General features: G+C 45.2%; 1 protein-coding gene across 1 annotated transcript in view; it reads right to left on the bottom strand.

Annotated features, from left to right (window-relative positions):
• Nucleotides 1-23198, bottom strand: part of trpc5a (transient receptor potential cation channel, subfamily C, member 5a) — a gene marked incomplete at both ends in the record, with an annotated part of 72208 nt that overhangs the window by 10652 nt on the left and 38358 nt on the right. Inside the window, 7 exon segments of the mRNA XM_083789584.1 lie at nt 880-1075; nt 6742-6863; nt 8143-8343; nt 15881-15919; nt 16958-17058; nt 18053-18251; nt 20249-20386. Of these exon segments, the coding sequence (XP_083645710.1) occupies nt 880-1075; nt 6742-6863; nt 8143-8343; nt 15881-15919; nt 16958-17058; nt 18053-18251; nt 20249-20386 (996 nt within the window).

Consider the following 23198-nt stretch of genomic DNA (forward strand, 5'->3'; position numbering starts at 1 on the left):
TAGTTTGTTACTCACAGCTATCAGCTGGTAGGAGTTAATAGGTGTAGTTTGTTACTCACAGCTATGAGCTGGTATAGTTAATAGGTGTAGTTTGTTACTCACAGCTATGAGCTGGTATAGTTAATAGGTGTAGTTTGTTACTCACAGCTATGAGCTGGTATAGTTAATAGGTGTAGTTTGTTACTCACAGCTATCAGCTGGTAGGAGTTAATAGGTGTAGTTTGTTACTCACAGCTATGAGCTGGTATAGTTAATAGGTGTAGTTTGTTACTCACAGCTATGAGCTGGTATAGTTAATAGGTGTAGTTTGTTACTCACAGCTATCAGCTGGTATAGTTAATAGGTGTAGTTTGTTACTCACAGCTATGAGCTGGTATAGTTAATAGGTGTAGTTTGTTACTCACAGCTATGAGCTGGTATAGTTAATAGGTGTAGTTTGTTACTCACAGCTATGAGCTGGTAGGAGTTAATAGGTGTAGTTTGTTACTCACAGCTATGAGCTGGTATAGTTAATAGGTGTAGTTTGTTACTCACAGCTATGAGCTGGTATAGTTAATAGGTGTAGTTTGTTACTCACAGCTATGAGCTGGTATAGTTAATAGGTGTAGTTTGTTACTCACAGCTATCAGCTGGTATAGTTAATAGGTGTAGTTTGTTACTCACAGCTATGAGCTGGTATAGTTAATAGGTGTAGTTTGTTACTCACAGCTATGAGCTGGTATAGTTAATAGGTGTAGTTTGTTACTCACAGCTATGAGCTGGTAGGAGTTAATAGGTGTAGTTTGTTACTCACAGCTATGAGCTGGTATAGTTAATAGGTGTAGTTTGTTACTCACAGCTATGAGCTGGTATAGTTAATAGGTGTAGTTTGTTACTCACAGCTATGAGCTGGTAGGAGTTATTCATCATGGCTATGAGCATGTTGAGCAGCACCACCAGGGAGATGACGTTGTACGTTCCGAACATGGTCGCTCCCACGAACTCGGTGAACTCGTGGCGAGCTTTGACGTTGGTCACGTACAAGTTGAGCAGGCCGAACACGGACCAGAAGAGAGACTGGAGCGTCTCAAACAGCCTGCAGAGAGGTGAGATGAGAGGGAACAGGGTACAACTCATTACTTAGATTGTCACTGCAGTCACATCCAGTCAAATATGATTTATTTCTCAAATGTGATCTTTTGGCCCCGACCGTTCACACTGCTTTTGCAAGAGACCATGCTTTTGCGTTCAGACTGGCAGCCGAATCCACATCCAGCCTGAGTTTAAATAAGTCTAAACAGGGTAGGTACCCTCACAAAAAACATGCAGTAATCCTGGTCTCTAAACTGCCTCCCCCTGGCCAGATGGAGGGGAAAGGAACTGGTTGGAATAACGTGTTCCTTCCACGCGCTACGTCCAACCAGGGACGCCTGTCAGGTGTAAAGGAGAAACTTGGACACTCAGGCATGAAGGAAGCATGAGTTCAAGTCCGTTGCTCTCCCCTTGTCCCCCATATATGGGGACTAGGTTGGCGGAGGGTGTGTAGAGCCCAGGATCACATTAGATAATTGACACAGGGGTGAAAAATGGGTTACAAAATCGTGTGATAAAAATTATATAAAAAAATAAAAATAAGTCTAAACATAAACAAGTCACATGGAATCCGATTAAGATCAGGTTTACTGCGTGAATCAGATTTGAATCACCTCTGAATGTGGCTCAAGTCACAGTTTGTAAAAAATCAGATTCCATGTGACTTGTTTTGTTTAGACTAGTCTCTCAAGACAGACTGTTGCCTCGCAGCTCTTTTCCCCGAATATTTGACGATGGGGATTCTCAGATTGTGTGTTTAGACAAATCAGATTCCAATCTGGATGTGGCACAGAGCTGATTCAGGCTGGATTTGTCCTTCCGGTGTAAATGTGGCCTTAGAAACAGTTTGTCGCGCGAAAGCCTTAATTGTCACGTTACTTAGTGGCGCGAGGGGCGTTTTAGTTTCTCAAGAGGCATATAGAGTGTCTGCCTGTTGAATTGGAAGGTTTGGAAGGTTTTAGGGTTTAGAAGTCACCTTGAGCAAGACAGCCAACAGTAACACCTAACTATAGCTCCTGCTCAGTGTGTGAACGTGCTACATAGAAGTCACCTTGAGCAAGACAGCCAACAGTAACACCTAACTACAGCTCCTGCTCAGTGTGTGAACGTGCTACATAGAAGTCACCTTGAGCCAGACAGCCAACAGTAACACCTAACTACAGCTCCTGCTCAGTGTGTGAACGTGCTACATAGAAGTCACCTTGAGCAAGACAGCCAACAGTAACACCTAACTACAGCTCCTGCTCAGTGTGTGAACGTGCTACATAGAAGTCACCTTGAGCAAGACACCCAACAGTAACACCTAACTACAGCTCCTGCTCAGTGTGTGAACGTGCTACATAGAAGTCACCTTGAGCAAGACACCCAACAGTAACACCTAACTACAGCTCCTGCTCAGTGTGTGAACGTGCTACATAGAAGTCACCTTGAGCAAGACAGCCAACAGTAACACCTAACTACAGCTCCTGCTCAGTGTGTGAACGTGCTACATAGAAGTCACCTTGAGCAAGACAGCCAACAGTAACACCTATAACTACAGCTCCTGCTCAGTGTGTGAACGTGCTACAACACATGCTCTGTGAAAGCACTCTGGATAAAAGGCCTCTACTGTAAACACGACTCCACCATTTAACCCATTCTGACCTGAGATCAGATTCATACGAGGTTTCCGCCGGACACACACTGGTCTGATGAACCCATTCTGACCTGAGATCAGATTAAAAAAAATGTCAGTCGTTCTTCGATTTTTCAAAAAATAGCAGACCTACAAGCTCGTATCGCGCCACTCGGTGGCGCGATATGAGCTTGTAGATCTGCTATTTTTCAATAGCTAAAGCACGACATGATGCTGACACCAAAATGGGTGCCCGTTCAGAATGGGATAACCATGTCATGATGAGAGGAGTGGAGTACTGCAAAGAGAGGCATGAGAGGAGCTAGAAAGAGAGAGAGAGAGAGAGACATGAGCAGAGAGATGGAGAGAGAGAGACGAGAGAGCTGAATTTGTTTCCTCTGCAACACCTCGATTCATTCGTCCTTTCATTGTGTCGGAACGGAACGGCGACACAGATGACAGCCTCGAGACATCTCTCTCTAACATCCTCTCATTCTTCTCTCTATTTTTCATTCTATTCATCTCTCTACCGCACGCACGCACGCACGCACACACACACACACACACACACACACACACACACACACACACACACACACACACACACACACACACACACACACACACACACACACACACACACACACACACACACACAGATGTAGGGAATTGTTTTGTCTCGAGGCTTTTGTATTTTTTCCTTCATTAAATATTCAGCATTTATTACTCAGTGTGTGTGTGTGTGTGTGTGTGTGTGTTTGTGTGCGTGCACCATATTATGGAAGTATTTACTGATCACCATGTTTGTGTGTCATAAATGTTTCAAAGTCAAAGGCAGCATGTGTACAGTATGTGTTAAGGTTTATATCATCATGTTTGACATGTTGGGCCATTATATTTAATGCATGTGGAAAGAAAACCTATGATATGCATGTACTTGTTATAAGTAGTTGAGTTTGTGTTTGGTATGCGTGCTAAGCGTGCTAAGCGTGCGTGCTATGTGTGTTATGTGAACACATAACAGGCCATTTAATCCCAGGGTCTAACTATAATGGCATTGATCGCTGATCAATGAGGCCATTATCTAAAAAACTAACCGCAGCATTCATTAACCGATTAAGACCTGAGGACGATTCTGAAAATGTTATCTAAACAACCAAAAAATATAACTCATGTATTTGTCCGCAGACACCCCAATGAGAGAGAGAGAGAGAGAGAGAGAGAGACTTGCACAAATCTTCAAGATAAAAAAAATAACAATAAAGAAATATATATATATATGGTTCCATATGTACACTCTCAGAGTTAAATTAACATCGATTTTACAATATAAATTGGGGGTCCCAGAGGGGGGGGGGGGGTCCGTAGACTAAAGCATGTCAAACTGGGGGGTGCTTGAAAAAATCTAAAACATCTTCTCTTATGGGGGGCGTCTCTGGCATATCTTTTCAAATGGGGGTCCGCGGGCTAATTCGTGTCAATTTGGGGGTCCTTGACATGAAAATGTTTGGGGACCACTGGCGTAACCGATTTTGGGCGGGAACTACTCCTTTAAAGGAGCTTATCGGTCCCTTTATACGGTTCCGTTATCAGTCCCGTCAGACAGACGCCATAAATGCCCCCCCGAGGGCTGATAACAGCCATTAAGCCATTCTGACCTGAGATCAGATTCATACAAGGTTTCCGCCGGACACACACTGGTCTGATGAACCCATTCTGACCTGAGATCAGATTCTAAAAAAATGTCAGTCGTACGAGCTTGTAGATCTGCTATTTTTAAATAGCTAAAGCATAACATGATGCTGACACCAAAATGGGTGCCCGGTCAGAATGGGTTAAGCCCTATCAGTTACCACTCGTCATCATCATGGCCCAGAGCTGAGTGGCTCGGTTTGATTCCCGGGGCATCGTGTTGCAACAGAAGCCAAACGGTGGCCTGGTGCTCAATCAATCATGATGACAATGGAAACGCTGGACATGTCAGTTCTGACTAGCCTCGATACCCAGGCTTTCATTTCGTCTGCGCGAAAGATGAAAGCCTGGAAAAAGCCGTGGGCTGAACCAGTCTAAAAGTGGGAGTCAACCCTTCCGGGTGGGCGTCGCTCTAAATGATGTGACGTAGCGCTGCACTAGGGGGGAGAGGAGGGGCCGGGGGTGACGGACAGATCGATGAGATCCAATCAGGGTGCGCGCATTTCTGAGGCGCGACCCGCCCCTCTAGACCAGAAATGTCTCTGCTTAGGTCAGGCTAGTTCTGACAGACTCAGCCTGAGTCCTCCTGATCGGGAGTCGAAGGTCAACAGGTTTGCTGGGAGTCATTAAACTCTGTTCCATTTAAACTCTGTTCCATTTAATACTGCCTCGGCTCAACGCTTGCCTTCAAATACATGGAGCTGTTGTTGCATAAGGAGAAGAGACTGGAGCAGCACGGACATTTAGAGCCTTTTATTTAGGTGCTGAGTGTGTGGAGCTGTTGTATTTGTGCGTTGGCACGAAACCAACCGTGTTGCCGTGGAGAAACCTGTAAGATGTTGGCGCTGTTATAGGGCTGTTACGAACACCATTACACATTTAAGTCGACGAGTATTTTGCATTGAACAATGGAATGTTACAATTATTGGTATTTCTGTTTTGCCTTTTAGGCTAATACAAATAACTAAAAATATATATACTTTTTACACCACTGGGAACCAGGTTCTGTTTGAAGCAATTTTGTATTTTAGTTTTAGGCCGTTTTCACACCCAAAGTTCGCTTAGAAGGATCAAGGACCAAGGACCAAATATTTGCATTTAGATTTTGGTCCGTTTGGTGTTCACACAGGACTTTGTAAAGCGAACCAAATATGTAAACAAATGTAGATATAGTGGATGGAGCCGTTCTTTATTGAAAATCTCTCTGACAACGTTTCCATCTATTTGATCGTCATCAGGTCATCAATGACATGTGGACATGTTAAGCCAATCAAATAGTGAAAAAAAGAAAAGGTCATTTTACGATGGAGGGAAAAAGAACATGAGGGGAAATCACTGTCTACAATTTGTGGGCGCAACCTTCAGTCACACAGAGAGAGAGAAGAGAACAGCAACATGACAGCAACAACTTGCTATTGCATTCATTCTTATTCATTATTTTATTAGCCAAATAAGAGCAACAGATTGAACAGAGGAGCAGGTGTTTGAACAATAATGTGCTTGCTGCTGATGCATACAATTCACCAGAGACGTATATATAGCCTACAACAACGTGGATCCGAACTCTGGTGCGGATCAAAGAAACGAACCATGGTACGCCAAAAAAGGCCCGGTCGGTTTGCTTCCAAACGAACCACGGTACGGTTCGTTACCGGTGTGAACGTATTCAGACTTTATAGAGGACCAAATACAGGACCATAGCCGTCGGGCGTCGGCAGTTGTGAGGCTGCATTAATAATTCGTTCAAAAAGCGGGGATCACTATTGATATGACAGCTGTCAGCTGATATTAACCATAATAAACTGCTATGGATCAGCTACATCAGTGGGATATATATACGTGCCTATATATAATATCAGGCTGATTGCCACACAGCGAGCCAACATCATAAACACTGTGTGTGTGTGTGAGTGTGCATGTGTGTGTGTGCGTGCGTGTGTGTGTGCATGTGTGTGTGCATGTGTGTGTGTGAGTGTGCATGTGTGTGTGTGTGTGTGCGTGCGTGCGTGCGCGCAATAATAATAAATAATACAGTCCATATAAGTAATTAAATCTCTCTCTCACTCACTCACTCACTCACTCACTCATTTTGTTTTAATGGGTGACACGCTGTGCAATGATTTTCTTTGCCATAGATGCTATGTGCTGTTTATCTGTCCCCAATAAAAACTATTATAAAAAAAAAAGTATAATGCCATAGCTTTATTCAATTACACACAGAGGTTTGAGTGTGTGTGTGCGTGCGTGCATGCGTTCGTGCGTGTGTGTGTGTGTGTGCGTGTGTTGGTGTGTGCCTGCGTGCGTGCGTGCATGTGTGCGTGTGTTGGTGTGTGCGTGCGTGCGTGCGTGTGTTTTCCACTCACGTAGAGAAGGCGTTGTTCTGTCTCTCACAGCGTATTCCTTTACAGTTGTTGGGCTCGTCTGACGCCTTGGTCTCATAGTAGAAATACAGCTGGTTCAAACCGTTAGCGAATGCTAACAACACCTACACACGCACACACGCACACACACACACACACACACACACACACACACACACACACACACACACACTGCATAATTCATATACATAATACATACATCATATTTCCATTTGCTCCTTAACTGAAGTTTGAACCTTATTGATGTGTATGTGCGTACAGGTTTGTGCATGTGTCATGTGTGTGCGTGCGTGTTACATGTATATCAAACAGGGGAAAACTGTGGCATTCACTTTCATTAATGTCTGTGCGTGCGCCAGTGTCTGTGTGTACATGTACTGTATATCGAGTGTCTGTGTGTAGTTGTGTACATGTACTGTAAATCAAACAGCTGATAAACGGGGAAACTGTGTCACTGCTACTTTTATGTAAGCAGTGTTGATTTCGACGACGAAAACTATGATAAAAAAAAAATTGTCGACTACCTTTTTTCACTGACGAAAACGAAATGGAAATGAAAACTAAGCCTAAATATATTGACCATTTTCATCAACAAATAAAAACTAGACTAAAATGTTAGTAACTGGTAAGGGACTAGTGGACAAGAGATCCAGTATAAGTAAAAGACATGTTACGCTTGGTTTGCATGCTGAAAATGTCGCGGTGCGTTGTGAGCTTGTAGATCAGCTATTTTCAGTGTAGTAAAATCAGCCATTACGACGGCATCAAGGCCTGCCGAAATACATTTCAGTCGACTAAATCAGCTGTAGATTTAGTCGCCTAAAATCTCACGATATTTAGTCGACTAAAGGCCTATTCATAGTCTGGATTTTCGGTGGTGAGCTGACCACCGCATCTGAAATAATGTTGAGCGGTGGTGACTAAAAACAGAGAGAAGGGCTGGAGCGGTGGCGATGGTTTGCTCTTCACCGCGGCTCGTGACGTCATGTTGTAGTTCGGTGGTCACCTCAGTGAAGTCATGTTGTAGTTCGGTGGTCACCTCAGTGATGACATGTTGTAGTTCGGTGGTCACCTCAGTGATGTCATGTTGTAGTTCGGTGGTCACCTCAGTGATGACATGTTGTAGTTCGGTGGTCACCTCAGTGATGTCATGTTGTAGTTCGGTGGTCACCTCAGTGATGTCATGTTGTAGTTCGGTGGTCACCCCACCACCGTAAATCCAGACTATGTATGAGCCTTAAAACTACACTAACACTAAAACATTCCAGGTGGCAAAAAAAAAAAAAGTGACGTAAAACAAAAATCAAAAACTATTCTAGCGACTATATATATGACTGAAACTAAAATCAACATGTTGCTGTCCAGATCAACAGCATAGCGTACCAGACAGTATATGAAGAGGAACTTGAGGATGTCCAGCAGCATGCGACCCAGGGAGATCTGCAGCGGGCCCAGGTGAGAGTTGGCCGTGAACAGAGAGATGAGCCGCAGCGAGCTGAAGATGTTGGCGATGGCAAACAGGGCCTCGGCGATGAGCGTGGGATGCCACATCTCCCACTCCTCCCTGGGCCGGGAGGAGTTGTACTGCAAGGGGGGGAGGGAGGGAGAGAGAGAGAGGGAGAGAGGGAGAGAGAGAGAGAGAGTGAAAGATTGGTAAGGAGAGAGAGAGAGAGAACCATCATCATTTTTCATCGGTGACACTTTCACACAGCCCATGGGCTTACTCTCAGCGTGAGATGAGTGTTGAGTGACTGGCAACCATTAAACAACACACACACACACACACACACACACACACACACACACACACACACAGTCACACACAGTCACGCACGCACATCCATCCATCCATTTGCTCTTTCCAAAGCACACAGCGGTGTGCAAAATGGGATCAGATTGGACTTGGATGCGTGTCGAAATGGCGTCAACTTTTGTTTGGTTAGAAGTTGTTTCTGATAGCTGGCCTGTATAAATAACTCTGCTTTACCCTCCTCTCTCTCTCTCTCTCTCTCGCCCCCTCAGTAGGTTCACGGATGAGGTACTTCTAAATTCACCTATTCACCTTGAAACTGTGAAATGTTCCCAACAATTTAGAACAACTTGTTCTAAATGATCATTGAACTTCAAATGTGTGCACGCATGCATGTAGTAAAGTATATATGTGCACATCAGCAGACGTGCACTGTATGATGAAAAGCGTGCGTACGTGCGCGGTGGTGTAGGCGGGCCACCATCAGTGACTCGCAGCTGTTACAGATGGCTCATCCGTCTGGTCTGTGTGTGTGTGTGTGTGTGCGTGCGCGTGTGTTTGTGTGTGCGTGCACATTTCTATATTTCTTTACATAAACATCTTTCTTTTTATTAGATTTTACATGTGTGTGGATGTTTCATTGATTTTCCCATCATTTTATACTTTGGTTATTCAAATATAGCAGATCATATACAGACGTCTTTTAATAATTAATTTGGGAACACCTACTGGTTGACAAATTAGTAGCCCTGCCTGAAGCTCACAAGCCCAATAACTCCCCCCGTCCCAAGTGCAGATTCCCTCTTGTATGGACAGTAGATATTATGTAGGGTCTCCTGCACAGGGGTAAGGGCCAGGTTTTAATCCAGTTGCAATTGTGATTACTAGGTGGTGGAATCCTATACCTGACGTTTCGATTCCGACTCAGAGGGCTACACGATTTGATTAATTTCCGATTAATTGGGCTACAATACGATTACGATTGGATTACCGAAGCGCCGCGATGCCTATGCATGATTTATTTCGCCCCTCGCTGTGTGACTAAGAATCAAAGAGCTGAATCTAATGATTCCAAGTTGAAAACAGATGAATTTACTTCCATTATCTTGTATCGCTATAAATAACAAATGGAGAACAGTATAGTGTCAACCGGAAGGTTGGAAAAAACAAGTCAAATAAGTAAAATATTATATCTTTAAATAATAAAATAATACATTTTTGACATTTGTGAATCGATTAATGATCACAATTGATCTAAGAATCTAAAAAAATACACAAACGTTTCGCCCTGCTGAAGACCTTTCAAGGTCCAAACGTGTTGGCGCCGGTCGCCCTGTTTCAGAGAAGGTGTGCCTGGGATCACGTATCGTTCTCTCACACGTTTAACTACCCTTAACCACTTGTGTCTCCTGTGAGCACCTGGTGGTATCGTTTTCTCCGAGACTGCAATTACAGTTGACATAAAACCTAAAAGGATTACACCATTGAACGACATCGACGCCTACAGGCGGTTTGTTGTGTATTTTGTACTTGACATAACCTTTAACCCATTCTGAACGGGAACTCATTTTGGTGTCAGCATCATGTTATGCTTTAGCTATTGAAAAATAGCAGATCTACAAGCTCATATCGCGCCACCGAGTGGCGCGATACGAGCTTGTAGGTCTGCTATTTTTTGAAAAATCAAAAAAAAAAAGACTGACATTATTAGAATCTGATCTCAGGGTCAGAATGGGTTCATCAGACCAGTGTGTGTCCAGTGGAAACCTCGTGTTAATCTGATCTCAGGTCAGAATGGGTTAATTAACCCCCGCCACTCTCAGCACATCCGCCTCTATTGGCATTTATCTTAACAAAGCTCTGGCGATAAAAGCAGAGCCGTAAACAAGACACTTTTCCAATGAAAAAATGATTTTCAGAGAGACATCATCTGCAGCCCGGCAGGCATGAAACGTTATTATCCCATTTTGACCTGAGACCAGATTCTACAAATGTCTTCTAAATCCTGGCAGTTTTCTGAAAATCCTTATGTTTCTATGTCAGTGGGTGCTCAACCTTTTTCACGTCAAGGACCCCCAGAATTATCTGTATTTGGCCCACCTGAAAATATGTTGTTCCAGCCAGGAACCGCCCCCCAGAAACAAAGATTTTAAGTTACAAACGTTTCGCTCTGAAAGAATATTCAAGAATATTCAAAGATTTGCGCTACATTTTCACGACTTTTCAAAAATAGCAGATCTACAAGCTCGTAGCACGGCACTCTGCTATTGATCTGCTATTTTTCAATAGCAAAAGTATAGCACCAAATGGGGTTCCCGGCCAGAATGACTTAATGTACAGTAACTGTATTTCAAGGTTGCGCCTGCAGCCGAGCATAAAAGGCCACTGATTCAGACATAGGCCTATCATGACACCACCCAATTAACCCATTCTGACCTGAGATCAGATTCTAAAAATGTCAGTCGTTCTTCGATTTTTCAAAAAATAGCAGACCTACAAGCTCGTATCGCGCCACTCGGTGGCGCGCTACGAGCTTGTAGATCTGCTATTTTTCAATAGCTAAAGCATGACATGATGCTAACACCAAAATGGGTTCCCGTTCAGAATGGGTTAAAGGGAATGGATTCATTAATTCCTGAACTGAAACACTCCATAACCAATAAACTCCCAACGCTAACTATCCTCCCTGTGTGAATGAAATACACTCGTATGCAATGCACGTACATCTATAATGGGAAGGAGAAAAAAAAAGAATGAACAAGCTGAGTCGTATACACACTTACTTTACTGTTATCATTAAGTTATTACATTGTAAATTAAGTCACTTAAGCAGTGCCCACAAGTATTACATCTTTCCGGACAAGTGCACTAAAATTTGAGTTATATATTGTTAATATCCCTAGAATGTCTGTGATCTTACATACATTTCATGTATTCCAAATACACCATAGATCGGTCCTATCCGTGCAAGGTTAGCAGACTGACCACGTCGGCATTTAAACTTGTAGCACTGGGTGTGTGTACTCATTACTCAATACTCACCCAGTAATTAATTCATAAAACGTCCTCTAGTTTCATATCCATTGGGAAAGTTCTGGCAGAAAACGTGTGCTAAGTTAAATATCGCCACTTCAGTCAGACAACTCAAGAAGGATGTAATATATATATATATATTTATTGAATTTAGATGAGCAATGCAGTATATTTATTATGGTTTGGCGATGTATTGGATCTGCTTTTTAGGTACTCAGATCAAGCGCATCAGTCCCGACCATAGGGACTCTGAATCCCCCCGTACCTAAACAGTAGATCCAAAACGACAGGTGGTAGCTGGGGTGGTGGAGGGTGAGCAGCAGGTTTGTACAGTATACAGGTTTGTACAGTATACACTATACAGTATACAGGTTTGTACAGTATACACTATACAGTATACAGCGGCACGCTGAAACAGCAGCAGCAACCAAGCAGGCAGAGGAATGCAAACCTCCGGTTAAAGTAGCCGGTATGAAGATGGAGTGAGTGTGTGATTGATTGATTTTTTATTATTATTGATTGTTTATTTATTTTTGTGTGATTGGCTGAGTGAATCATGTGAATGGGAGCGTGATGCCCAATTAACGGCCGGCAGCAACTGCACTGAGGTTCCCTGACTCATCTCGTTTATCAATTGAGTGTAAAATCTGCCCCAAATTCGAGTGTAGGTTTCGTAGTACACCCACGTCGCCACGGCATTTATAAAGTGATCGCAAACAGCTGATCCTTCCTTAGTTTCTTTCCGACGTTAATAAATGTGACGGCTGAAATCTATCTGGCACGCCCTTATGAAATCAAGCCTCGCCCTCGTTTTTGCGACATGAACAATTGCATTACGACCTGGAAACCCTGGTTACAGGGGGAAAAACAATTCTCCCGTGCCTCACCCCCCTCTCTCATACACACACACACACACAGAAGCAACTTGCAAGCCCAACTAACTGGTGTGTTGTATCTTAAATAAATAAAGAACGAACACCTGCATGAATTAAATAAAGTTGTAGGCCTACCCTGTCTGTTTCCCTCTCACCTCGCTTGCCTTGCTGTCATGTCCACGCACGCACGCACCTACATGACACATCGCATCGCCATGAATGGAATACGTTTGTAGGCTGGCCTATATTAATTTTACCCATTCGTGCGCAGTGCACGGCGAAGGCGATCAGTGAGACTGCGTACTGCTGTGATAAGTCCTGTGGGTGAGTGATGCCTGCATGAGAGATAGGCTACCATGTCGTCAAGGCAGTCATAATCAACGTTTATGGAGTGATTTGATCATTGATGAACGAATCATAAACATTATGGATGAAGGCTTGCATGTGTGCTGGTATGTGTTGGTGACGCACGCCGCGGTCCCGTCCTCCCGACCCCCGAAAATGATCTCGCTTTTATCTGAACTGTCAAAGCACTTATTTAAATGGTGAATGATTAAGCCCCTTACGCCTATAGCCTGCTACAATTGCAAATAGGCACTGTCATTGTCACTTGGAAATAAAGGCGTGCAGTCCATTTATGCCTTTTTTTATAATATCACAGTGATGCCGCATCACCGCATGCGCTCCCAAATCATCTCACAAGTGCGCTTGCATAACAAGGCCAGTAAAGCACTGTTTGATTAAGCACAAACTAATACATTGTAAACATTGTTATATTGTTTTTAATTGCCTGATTTTAATTACTTGTAAAAGCTGGAAATCTCTCTTTTTTTCTTTTTTTTTTATGTATATACATAGTTTTATATTAACATTTTAGGAGTGAAAACATATGCTTAGATGCCTGTGACAGCGTGTCAGCAGTTCCGACAATGCTGCTCCGCTTGTGTACGACAGAAAAACAGCCGAGGACAAAGCGTACGACAGCTCCCGACCAGACGTGATCTTTGTCCTGGCACAAGTTTTGGCGGAAATGGTAAATGCCGACAATTGCGGTAATTTCCGCGTGCACCCATATTTTGGCATACGCACGGTTGATAAATGAGGGCCACAGTGTGCACTCACAGTTCACATGCCGACGAGGTCAGTCTGCTAATGACAGATTCTATGACTCTGTATTTGGAATAGATGATCAACTTACAGTACAGTTAGTTGATTTAAAATGTATTTAAATGTGCTCGTGCTCCGGACAAGTGACTTTTGTCCCCGGACAAGTGAATGGGAAATGTACTCTCCTTCCGTCTCGCACGCACGCACGCAAACACGCACGCACGCACCTACGCACGCACGCACGCACACACACGCGCACCTACGCACGCACGCAAACACACACGCACCTACGCACGCACACACACACGCACCTACGCACGCACGCACGCAGGCACGCATACTACTATGGTGACAGGTGTCCGTGGGTGAAGTCTGTAGTCAGGGACAAATTAGCCATTGGGCCAGTGGGGCCGTGGTCCAGGGGCCCTTGGCTCCCAGGGGCCCTTCTGGGAAATTGGACCGTGAGGTACTAGGTTTGACGCCCTGAAAAGGGCTCCTGGGGCCCTTCATTGGCCATTGATTTAGTTCAATTTAGGTCAAAAACATGATAAAAACAAAAAAATGTTGTGCGCACGTGTGCTATGGGGGCCCTGCAAAAATGACCGGCCCAGGGGCCCTCATGGGGGTTAATCCGTCCCTGTCTGTAGTGCAAGGCGATTCTGATTCTGTGAAGTCTTTTCTCAGTAGCACACGGAGGTGAACATAATGACGTGAAGCGACACAGACAATGCAGAGACTCACGAACAACAACGTGTTGCTTAAAAGGAGGCTTCACGTGTAGCCTATGGACACGTTCGTACTAAATCCAAAACGAGATGCCATGTTTCCATACTCTGACATTGCAGAGAAAATGGCACGTGGTTTCTAATTGGCTGTAGCCAATTTCATGTCCTGATTGTTTTCACCATCAAATCAAACAAAGCCTTTTGGTTGGTGTATTAATGTCCAGTTGTGTTGTTGATTGGTTGGTTGTTTTGTAGGCTCTATTGTCCAATAACCCATTCTGACCTGAGATCAGATTCATACGAGGTTTCCACTGGACACACACTGGTCTGATTATAACCCATTCTGACCTGAGATCAGATTTAAAAAATGTCAGTCGTTCTTCAAATCTTTCAAAAATAGCAGACCTACAAGCTCGTATCGCGCCACTCAGAATGGGTTAACAAAGCTCTGCAAACAGGAGCACTATAATAAACTGACATCTTGGGAGTGAAAAACTGTCGGAAGACACTCCGCGGCGGCAGCATAAAAAGTTGAGCCCATTCCATTAGCATATTAACTGAATTTCACGGCTGTGCCGGCAGCACAAAACTGATTCAGACATACGGTACGGTCGGCTCTGCCATTTCCATTTCACCGCTCAACCTGACGCCAATCTGTGCTAAATGGTAAATGGTGCATTTATATAGCGCCTTTATCCAAGGCGCTTTACAGAGATTGTGCATTACATTCACCCATTCACACACACATTCATATACACCGATGGCAGCGGAAAACCATGCAAGGCACCAACCAGCACATCGGGAGCAATTAGGGGTTCAGTGTCTTGCTCTAGGACACTTCGACAGTAACTCTGGGGGAGCCCACAGGGTTCGAACTGGCAACCTTACGGTTACCATCCAGGCACTCTACCCCTGAGCCACCACCGCCGCCCTGCTGGGAGGAACAATGGATGAAATACTTTTATTATATCGTCGCTGTCGGGGCAGAGACTTGGAAATTGTATTTCACTTACTTTGTAGTGAAAATAGCAGAGCTACAAGTCCACAAGTTGTGAGCTAAAAGGAACAGGTCATTCATTACCTTGTAGGGCTGTCCCCGACTAAGGATTTGTATAGTCGACTGATAGAAAAAATAAAAAATATTTTTTTTCTTTTTCTTTTTTGTTTGCCCCCAAAAAATATATATATAAAATATAAAAATACAATATTTACAAAAATATACAAAAATATTGTATTATTCCACTAGGTCTGTGGGGGACATAAACACATTTGAACATTCTGACTGTTCAAATCTTTTTTTTTTAACAACTGAGAGGCTTGTCATTAGCCAGATTGAGCACAGCAGGTGAGATTGAGATTCTGGAGTCTATCAGGCCAGCGCACTGTGCGATTCAAGTCACAGGCAGTGGCACATTGCCACACAGGCAGACACACTCCACATGCACATTGGAGATTTGAACAGTCAGAATGTTCAAATGTGTTTATGTCCCCCACAGACCTAGTGGAATAATACAATATTTTTGTAAATATATATATATATATATTTTTTTATGAACATCGACTAAGAGGTGGTCAGTCGACTGAGACCCGTTCCGATCGATTAGTCGACTATTCGAGGTCAGCCCTATTACCTTGACGTAGGCCACTATCTTCAGTGAGATGGTAGCCAGGTACAGAGAGTTAAAGGAACAGGTCATTACCTTGACGTAGGCCACTATCTTCAGTGAGATGGTGGCCAGGTACAGAGAGTTAAAGTAACAGGTCAATACCTTGACGTAGGCCACTATCTTCAGTGAGATGGTAGCCAGGTACAGAGAGTTAAAGTAACAGGTCATTACCTTGACGTAGGCCACTATCTTCAGTGAGATGGTAGCCAGGTACAGAGAGTTAAAGTAACAGGTCATTACCTTGACGTAGGCCACTATCTTCAGTGAGATGGTAGCCAGGTACAGAGAGTTAAAGTAACAGGTCATTACCTTGACGTAGGCCACTATCTTCAGTGAGATGGTAGCCAGGTACAGAGATTTAAAGTAACAGGTCATTACCTTGACGTAGGCCACTATCTTCAGTGAGATGGTAGCCAGGTACAGAGAGTTAAAGTAACAGGTCATTACCTTGACGTAGGCCACTATCTTCAGTGAGATGGTAGCCAGGTACAGAGAGTTAAAGTAACAGGTCATTACCTTGACGTAGGCCACTATCTTCAGTGAGATGGTGGCCAGGTACAGAGAGTTAAAGTAACAGGTCACTACTACCTTGACGTAGGCGACTATCTTCAGTGAGATGGTAGCCAGGTACAGAGAGTTAAAGTAACAGGTCATTACCTTGACGTAGGCCACTATCTTCAGTGAGATGGTAGCCAGATACAGAGAGTTAAAGTAACAGGTCATTACCTTGACGTAGGCCACTATCTTCAGTGAGATGGTGGCCAGGTACAGAGAGTTAAAGTAACAGGTCATTACCTTGACGTAGGCCACTATCTTCAGTGAGATGGTGGCCAGGTACAGAGAGTTAAAGTAACAGGTCATTACCTTGACGTAGGCCACTATCTTCAGTGAGATGGTAGCCAGGTACAGAGAGTTAAAGTAACAGGTCATTACCTTGACGTAGGCCACTATCTTCAGTGAGATGGTAGCCAGGTACAGAGAGTTAAAGTAACAGGTCATTACCTTGACGTAGGCCACTATCTTCAGTGAGATGGTGGCCAGGTATAGAGAGTTCATGGCGAAGTCCATGAGGTTCCACCAGTCGTGGATGTATTCCGTGAAGCCTCCGTCCCACATCTCCTTGATCTCTGCCCAGATGAACCCTAAAACACACACACACACACACACACACACACACACACACACACACACACACACACACACACACACACACACACACACACACACACACACACACACACACACACACACACACACACACACAGTTAAACAATGTTAATTATATATGTCCACACGCATGTTTTAGCTCATATTAACCCATTCTGAACGGGAACCCATTTTGGTGTCAGCATCATGTCGTGCTTTATCTATTGAAAAATAGCAGATCTACAAGCTCATATCGCGCCACCGAGTGGCGAGTGCCCCCGGGAGCGTCACCCTTCGGGAGCGAGTGGAGAACCTGAATCCGTGAGTCAACGTAACGTACCCAGTACCCAGGGCAGGATCATCCACTCCACCACGGTGGGCCTAACGTAACGTAACCTAACGTAACGTACCCAGTACCCAGGGCAGGATCATCCACTCCACCACGGTGGGCGTAACATAGCGTAACGTACCCAGTACCCAGGGCAGGATCATCCACTCCACCACGGTGGTAACGTACCCAGTGTGTAACATAACGTATCGTAACGTACCCAGTACCCAGGGCAGGATCATCCACTCCACCACGGTGGTAACGTACCCAGTGTGTAACATAACGTATCGTAACGTACCCAGTACCCAGGGCAGGATCATCCACTCCACCACGGTGGTAACGTACCCAGTGTGTAACATAACGTATCGTAACGTACCCAGTACCCAGGGCAGGATCATCCACTCCACCACGGTGGTAACGTACCCAGTGTGTAACATAACGTATCGTAACGTACCCAGTACCCAGGGCAGGATCATCCACTCCACCACGGTGGTAACGTACCCAGTGTGTAACATAACCTAACGTAACGTACCCAGTACCCAGGGCAGGATCATCCACTCCACCACGGTGGGCATAACGTAACCTAACCTAACGTAACGTACCCAGTACCCAGGGCAGGATCATCCACTCCACCACGGTGGGCGTAACACAACGTAACGTACCCAGTACCCAGGGCAGGATCATCCACTCCACCACGGTGGGCGGCGGGCCCTGCATGTGCAGGTTGGTGCGTGCGATGTGCTGCGACGCCAGCAGCAGCAGGAACAGGAAGGTGAGGTAGGACGCCGTGTGGCAGATGAACTTGATGAAGGGCTTCTTGATGAAGTGGCCCAGCGCGCTCTTGGGAGCCAGCAGGTAGATCTGTAGCATATATATATAGAGAGAGAGAGAGAGGGAGAGAGAGAGAGAGAGAGCGAGAGAGAGGGAGAGAGAGAGAGAGAGGGAGAGAGAGAGAGAGAGGGAGAGAGAGAGAGAGAGAGAGAGAGGGAGAGAGAGAGGGAGAGAGAGAGGGAGAGAGAGACTGTTAACCCATTTTGACCTGAGGTCAGATTCAAAAAATGTCTTCTACATCGAGTCGTTCTTTGATTTTTCAAAAATAGCAGACCTACAAGCTCGTAGTGCGAAAAATGTTCGTCGACTAGATGGAAACAAAATGAAAACTAAGCTACGATGACTAAAACTAAGACTAAATATATGGACATTTTAAGTCATTAGAGTTAGTGTCGAAGTGTCCTTGAGCCAGACACTGGACCCCTAACCCTATCTGAGCTCTGGTCCATAGCTCTAATGCGTTGCATTAGAGCTATGTTACTCTCAACTTCCGCCGCTCGCATGAATGCAGACTACCTCTACTCTTTGGCGTAAATTAAAAAAAAGGTTTTTGAGTTGTGTCATTAGAAAGCCTACTTTCCTTAGTGGACGCACTCTGAGCCCCCCCCCCCCACCACACGTATAAACTGTACTTTTTGGCCAAAAGGGGATTTTGTTTCCACCGGATTTTTATTTTATTTTTAGTTACTCCGCTGCACCCTCTACTGATATTGCCCAGAGAACTGCCTCATAGAGAATAAAAAAGTACCGTTTATACGTGTGGTGGGGGGTGGGGGGCTCAGAGTGCGTCCACTAAGGAAAGTAGGCTTTCTAATGACACAACCCGCCTTTGTTTTGGTGAGTAGCAAAAACGTTCTTTTTATTTACGCCAAAGAGGAGAGGCTGGTCCGATTTCGATTTGAGATTTAAAAGGGAAAGCCCCATAGCCTTATACTGCGCAGGGCAGAATGGTAGAAGCAGCAGAAGGCTATGGACCAGAGCTAAAGTCCCATAGCCTTACTGCGCAGGGCAGAATGGTAGAAGCAGCAGAAGGCTATGGACCAGAGCTAAAGTCCCATAGCCTTACTGCGCAGGGCAGAATGGTAGAAGCAGTAGAAGGCTATGGACCAGAGCTACCCTAAGCCCTAATTGCTCCCGATGTGCAGTTTGGTGCCTTTCATGCTATCTGTGTGTGAATGGGTGAATGTACGGTAATGCATCTATGTAAAGCGCTTTGTATAAAAGCGCTATATAAATGTACCATTTAAGACTCTGAACTGAATCCCTAATTTCTCCCGATGTGCAAGTTGGTGCCTTGCATGGTTTTCCTCCACCATCGTTGTATGAATGTGCGTGTGTGCGTGCGTGAATGTAAAGTGCTTTATAAATGCACCATTTAACCATTTCACCATTTACCAAAACCACGTTCCATCTTTCCTTCAGTCCTGACTGGTCTCCCAGTCACCACAATGACTCAACCACGGCACTCACACAAGAGCTCAATTGTCCAGTGTCAATTATTTTCAGGCTTATATGTCTATCTTTTATCTATCTATCTGTCTGTCTGTCTGTCTGTCTGTCTGTCTGTCTGTCTGTCTGTCTGTTCATCGACTAAACCTTTTTTCACTGACGGAAACTAAAGCCATGATGACTAAAGCTAAGACTAAATATATTGACAATTTAGTCAACAAATAAAAACTAGACTAAACTGCTAGGAAGGGACTAGTGAGGGACAAGAGATCCAGTGTAAGTCATTTTACACTAGGTTTGCATGCTGAAAATAGCAGATCTACAAGCTCACAACGCGTCGCAGTGCGACGCGTTGTGAGCTTGTAGATCGGCCATTTTCAGCAAAAAGTGCAAAGTGCAAAATCGGTCATTATACGATGGCATCCAGGCCCGCCCAAAATACAGTAAGTAAATTTATAGTATAGTAAATTAGTGAAATGGTATGATATTTAGTGGACTAAAACTAGACTAAACACTAAAACACTCCTCTTACCAGGGAGAAGCAGGGGAACAGCAGTCCTATGATGAAGCAGGCTTACCAGGGAGAAGCAGGGGAACAGCAGGCCTATGATGAAGCAGGTGACCAGCTTGACGGCCCAGTGGCGTCTCCTCCACCCGGGGAAGCCGTCGTACCACAGCGTGGCCAGGAGCTGCTGGCAGTTAGGCTGGGCCACGAACTGGAGAGAGAGAGAGAGAGAGAGACTATCAGTTAGGCTGGGCCACGAACTGGAGAGAGAGAGAGAGAGAGAGAGAGAGAGAATCAGTTAGGCTGGGCCACGAACTGGAGAGAGAGAGAGAGAGAGAGAGAGAATCAGTTAGGCTGGGCCACGAACTGGAGAGAGAGAGAGAGAGAGAGAGAGAATCAGTTAGGCTGGGCCACGAACTGGAGAGAGAGAGAGAGAGAGAGAGAATCAGTTAGGCTGGGCCACGAACTGGAGAGAGAGAGAGAGAGAGAGAGAATCAGTTAGGCTGGGCCACGAACTGGAGAGAGAGAGAGAGAGAGAGAGAATCAGTTAGGCTGGGCCACGAACTGGAGAGAGAGAGAGAGAGAGAGAGAATCAGTTAGGCTGGGCCACGAACTGGAGAGAGAGAGAGAGAGAGAGAGAGAGAGAGAGAATCAGTTAGGCTGGGCCACGAACTGGAGAGAGAGAGAGAGAGAGAGAGAGAGAGAGAGAATCAGTTAGACTGGGCCACGAACTGGAGAGAGAGAGAGAGAGAGAGAGAGAGAGAGAGAGAATCAGTTAGGCTGGGCCACGAACTGGAGAGAGAGAGAGAGAGAGAGAGAGAGAATCAGTTAGGCTGGGCCACGAACTGGAGAGAGAGAGAATCAGAATCACTTTGTCGCATCACAGTTCGAGAAGGAAACAAGAAATTATGACATAGTCATATTCGTCAGGTCTATTGCAGCTCGCATTTACTATGAAATGGTACATTTCTGTCCGTCAGTCAGTCAGTCAGTGTGTCACTCAAAATCCCCATACATGGGAAAGTCCCCATATATGGTGCCCAGGTCTCGTGACATCACATCGTGGTTCAATCACTGTGTTTCGTTGTGGCTTTCCATGCAATTAGCCTCATAACATTAGCACCTGTTGTCACCTTGAGTCTTAGAGTGGCTGCGGTGCAGCGTTGCCAGACTTCCGCAGTGCGGGGGCAGGGCTTATAGGAGGCAGCCAATCATGACTATAGGTCACTACTACGTGATTGGCTACACGAGTGGTGCAGAGTGCAGACTCCCCATTGGCTTAGGCGGGATTTCAGACTATACCATTGGCTTATAGGGGGCAGTCAATGATGACTATATAGGTCACTAATAAAAACGGGCCTGTTGTATGCCAGGTTTTTCACCTGACAAAAAGTGGGTTTGTTTTTACATATAGGGGGGGGGGGGTGAAGGTACATATTATTATCACACAGCTCATGTTTTGTACAATTATTGCATAAATGTAAACACAGAGAAATGGCACAGCGTCAGAACCAAACATGAATTGTTATGTCTAACCTATTGAGACCTGTACTGTACTGAGGTCTATTGAGACCTGTACTGTACTGAGACCTGTACTGTACTGAGGTCTATTGAGACCTGTACTGTACTGAGACCTGTACTGTACTGAGGTCTATTGAGACCTGTACTGTACTGAGACCTGTACTGTACTGAGGTCTATTGAGACCTGTACTGTACTGAGACCTGTACTGTACTGAGGTCTATTGAGACCTGTACTGTACTGAGACCTGTACTGTACTGAGGTCGATTCGGCAACAACTTTTGAAGCAGTACTTCAAGTCTGCTATTTTTTACTATAGCCAAAGCTACAAAAAAAATCACACCTGTGTGAACCGAGTGGTGCAACTCCCCTCTCTCCCCCCCTCCTCTCTCTCTCTCTCTCTCTCTCTCCTCCGTCAGATTAGCTTTATTATGGATATCAATCCGCGTCGCTGAGAACTATTTTTTCATTATTATTTTGGGTCGGCCTTTCCTTCTTTAGCGTACCTAGACCGGATCGCGCATGCGAGCTGCCGTCCACGGGGGTCGGCCTTTCCTTCTTTAGCGTACCTAGACCGGATCGCGCATGCGCGCTGCCGTCCACGGGGGTCGGCCTTTCCTTCTTTAGCGTACCTAGACCGGATCGCGCATGCGAGCTGCCGTCCACGGGGGTCGGCCTTTCCTTCTTTAGCGTACCTAGACCGGATCGCGCATGCGCGCTGCCGTCCACGGGGGTCGGCCTTTCCTTCTTTAGCGTACCTAGACCGGATCGCGCATGCGAGCTGCCGTCCACGGGGGTCGGCCTTTCCTTCTTTAGCATACCTAGACCGGATCGCGCATGCGCGCTGCTGTCCACAGGGGTCGGCCTTTCCTTCTTTAGCGTACCTAGACCGGATCGCGCATGCGCGCTGCCGTCCACGGGGGTCGGCCTTTCCTTCTTTAGCGTACCTAGACCGGATCGCGCATGCGCGCTGCCGTCCACGGGGGTCGGCCTTTCCTTCTTTAGCATACCTCCTAGACCGGATCACGCATGCGAGCTGCCGTCCACCTCCCATTATACAGGCAGACTAAAAGCTTCAATAACTCCTAATCTACGGAGCTCTCCATGGTTTGGTCAATTAGCGCGATGTTCGGAGGTCTTTGCTGATTATCCGGTGGTCTAGATGGAAACATTGGTGCTTTCTAGAGCAAGGATGGCTATATTTTAGCTCGCTAGCATTGACGCTATTTATTTAGCACAAGATGTGATCTGTTTCTGTGCTGCGTGCGCACTGCGCAGCCTCTCCAATTTCACTCCATTGCTGGTTTCACGCATGCGCACACCACTCGTGCTCATGATACATGATACATGATACATACATGATACATGATACACACGGACATTGCTAGCTGGTTGTAGGAGTGGTTGCACCACTCAAAAAGAGATAGAGATGGAGAGAGAGCTAAATAAAGAAACGACGACAGACGACACGAGTATAGTGGAAAGATAATGACATTCAGACAAC

This window comes from Protomyctophum parallelum (genome assembly GCF_964188405.1).
Source record: "Protomyctophum parallelum genome assembly, chromosome: 18".
NCBI classification, from domain to species: Eukaryota; Metazoa; Chordata; class Actinopteri; order Myctophiformes; family Myctophidae; genus Protomyctophum; species Protomyctophum parallelum.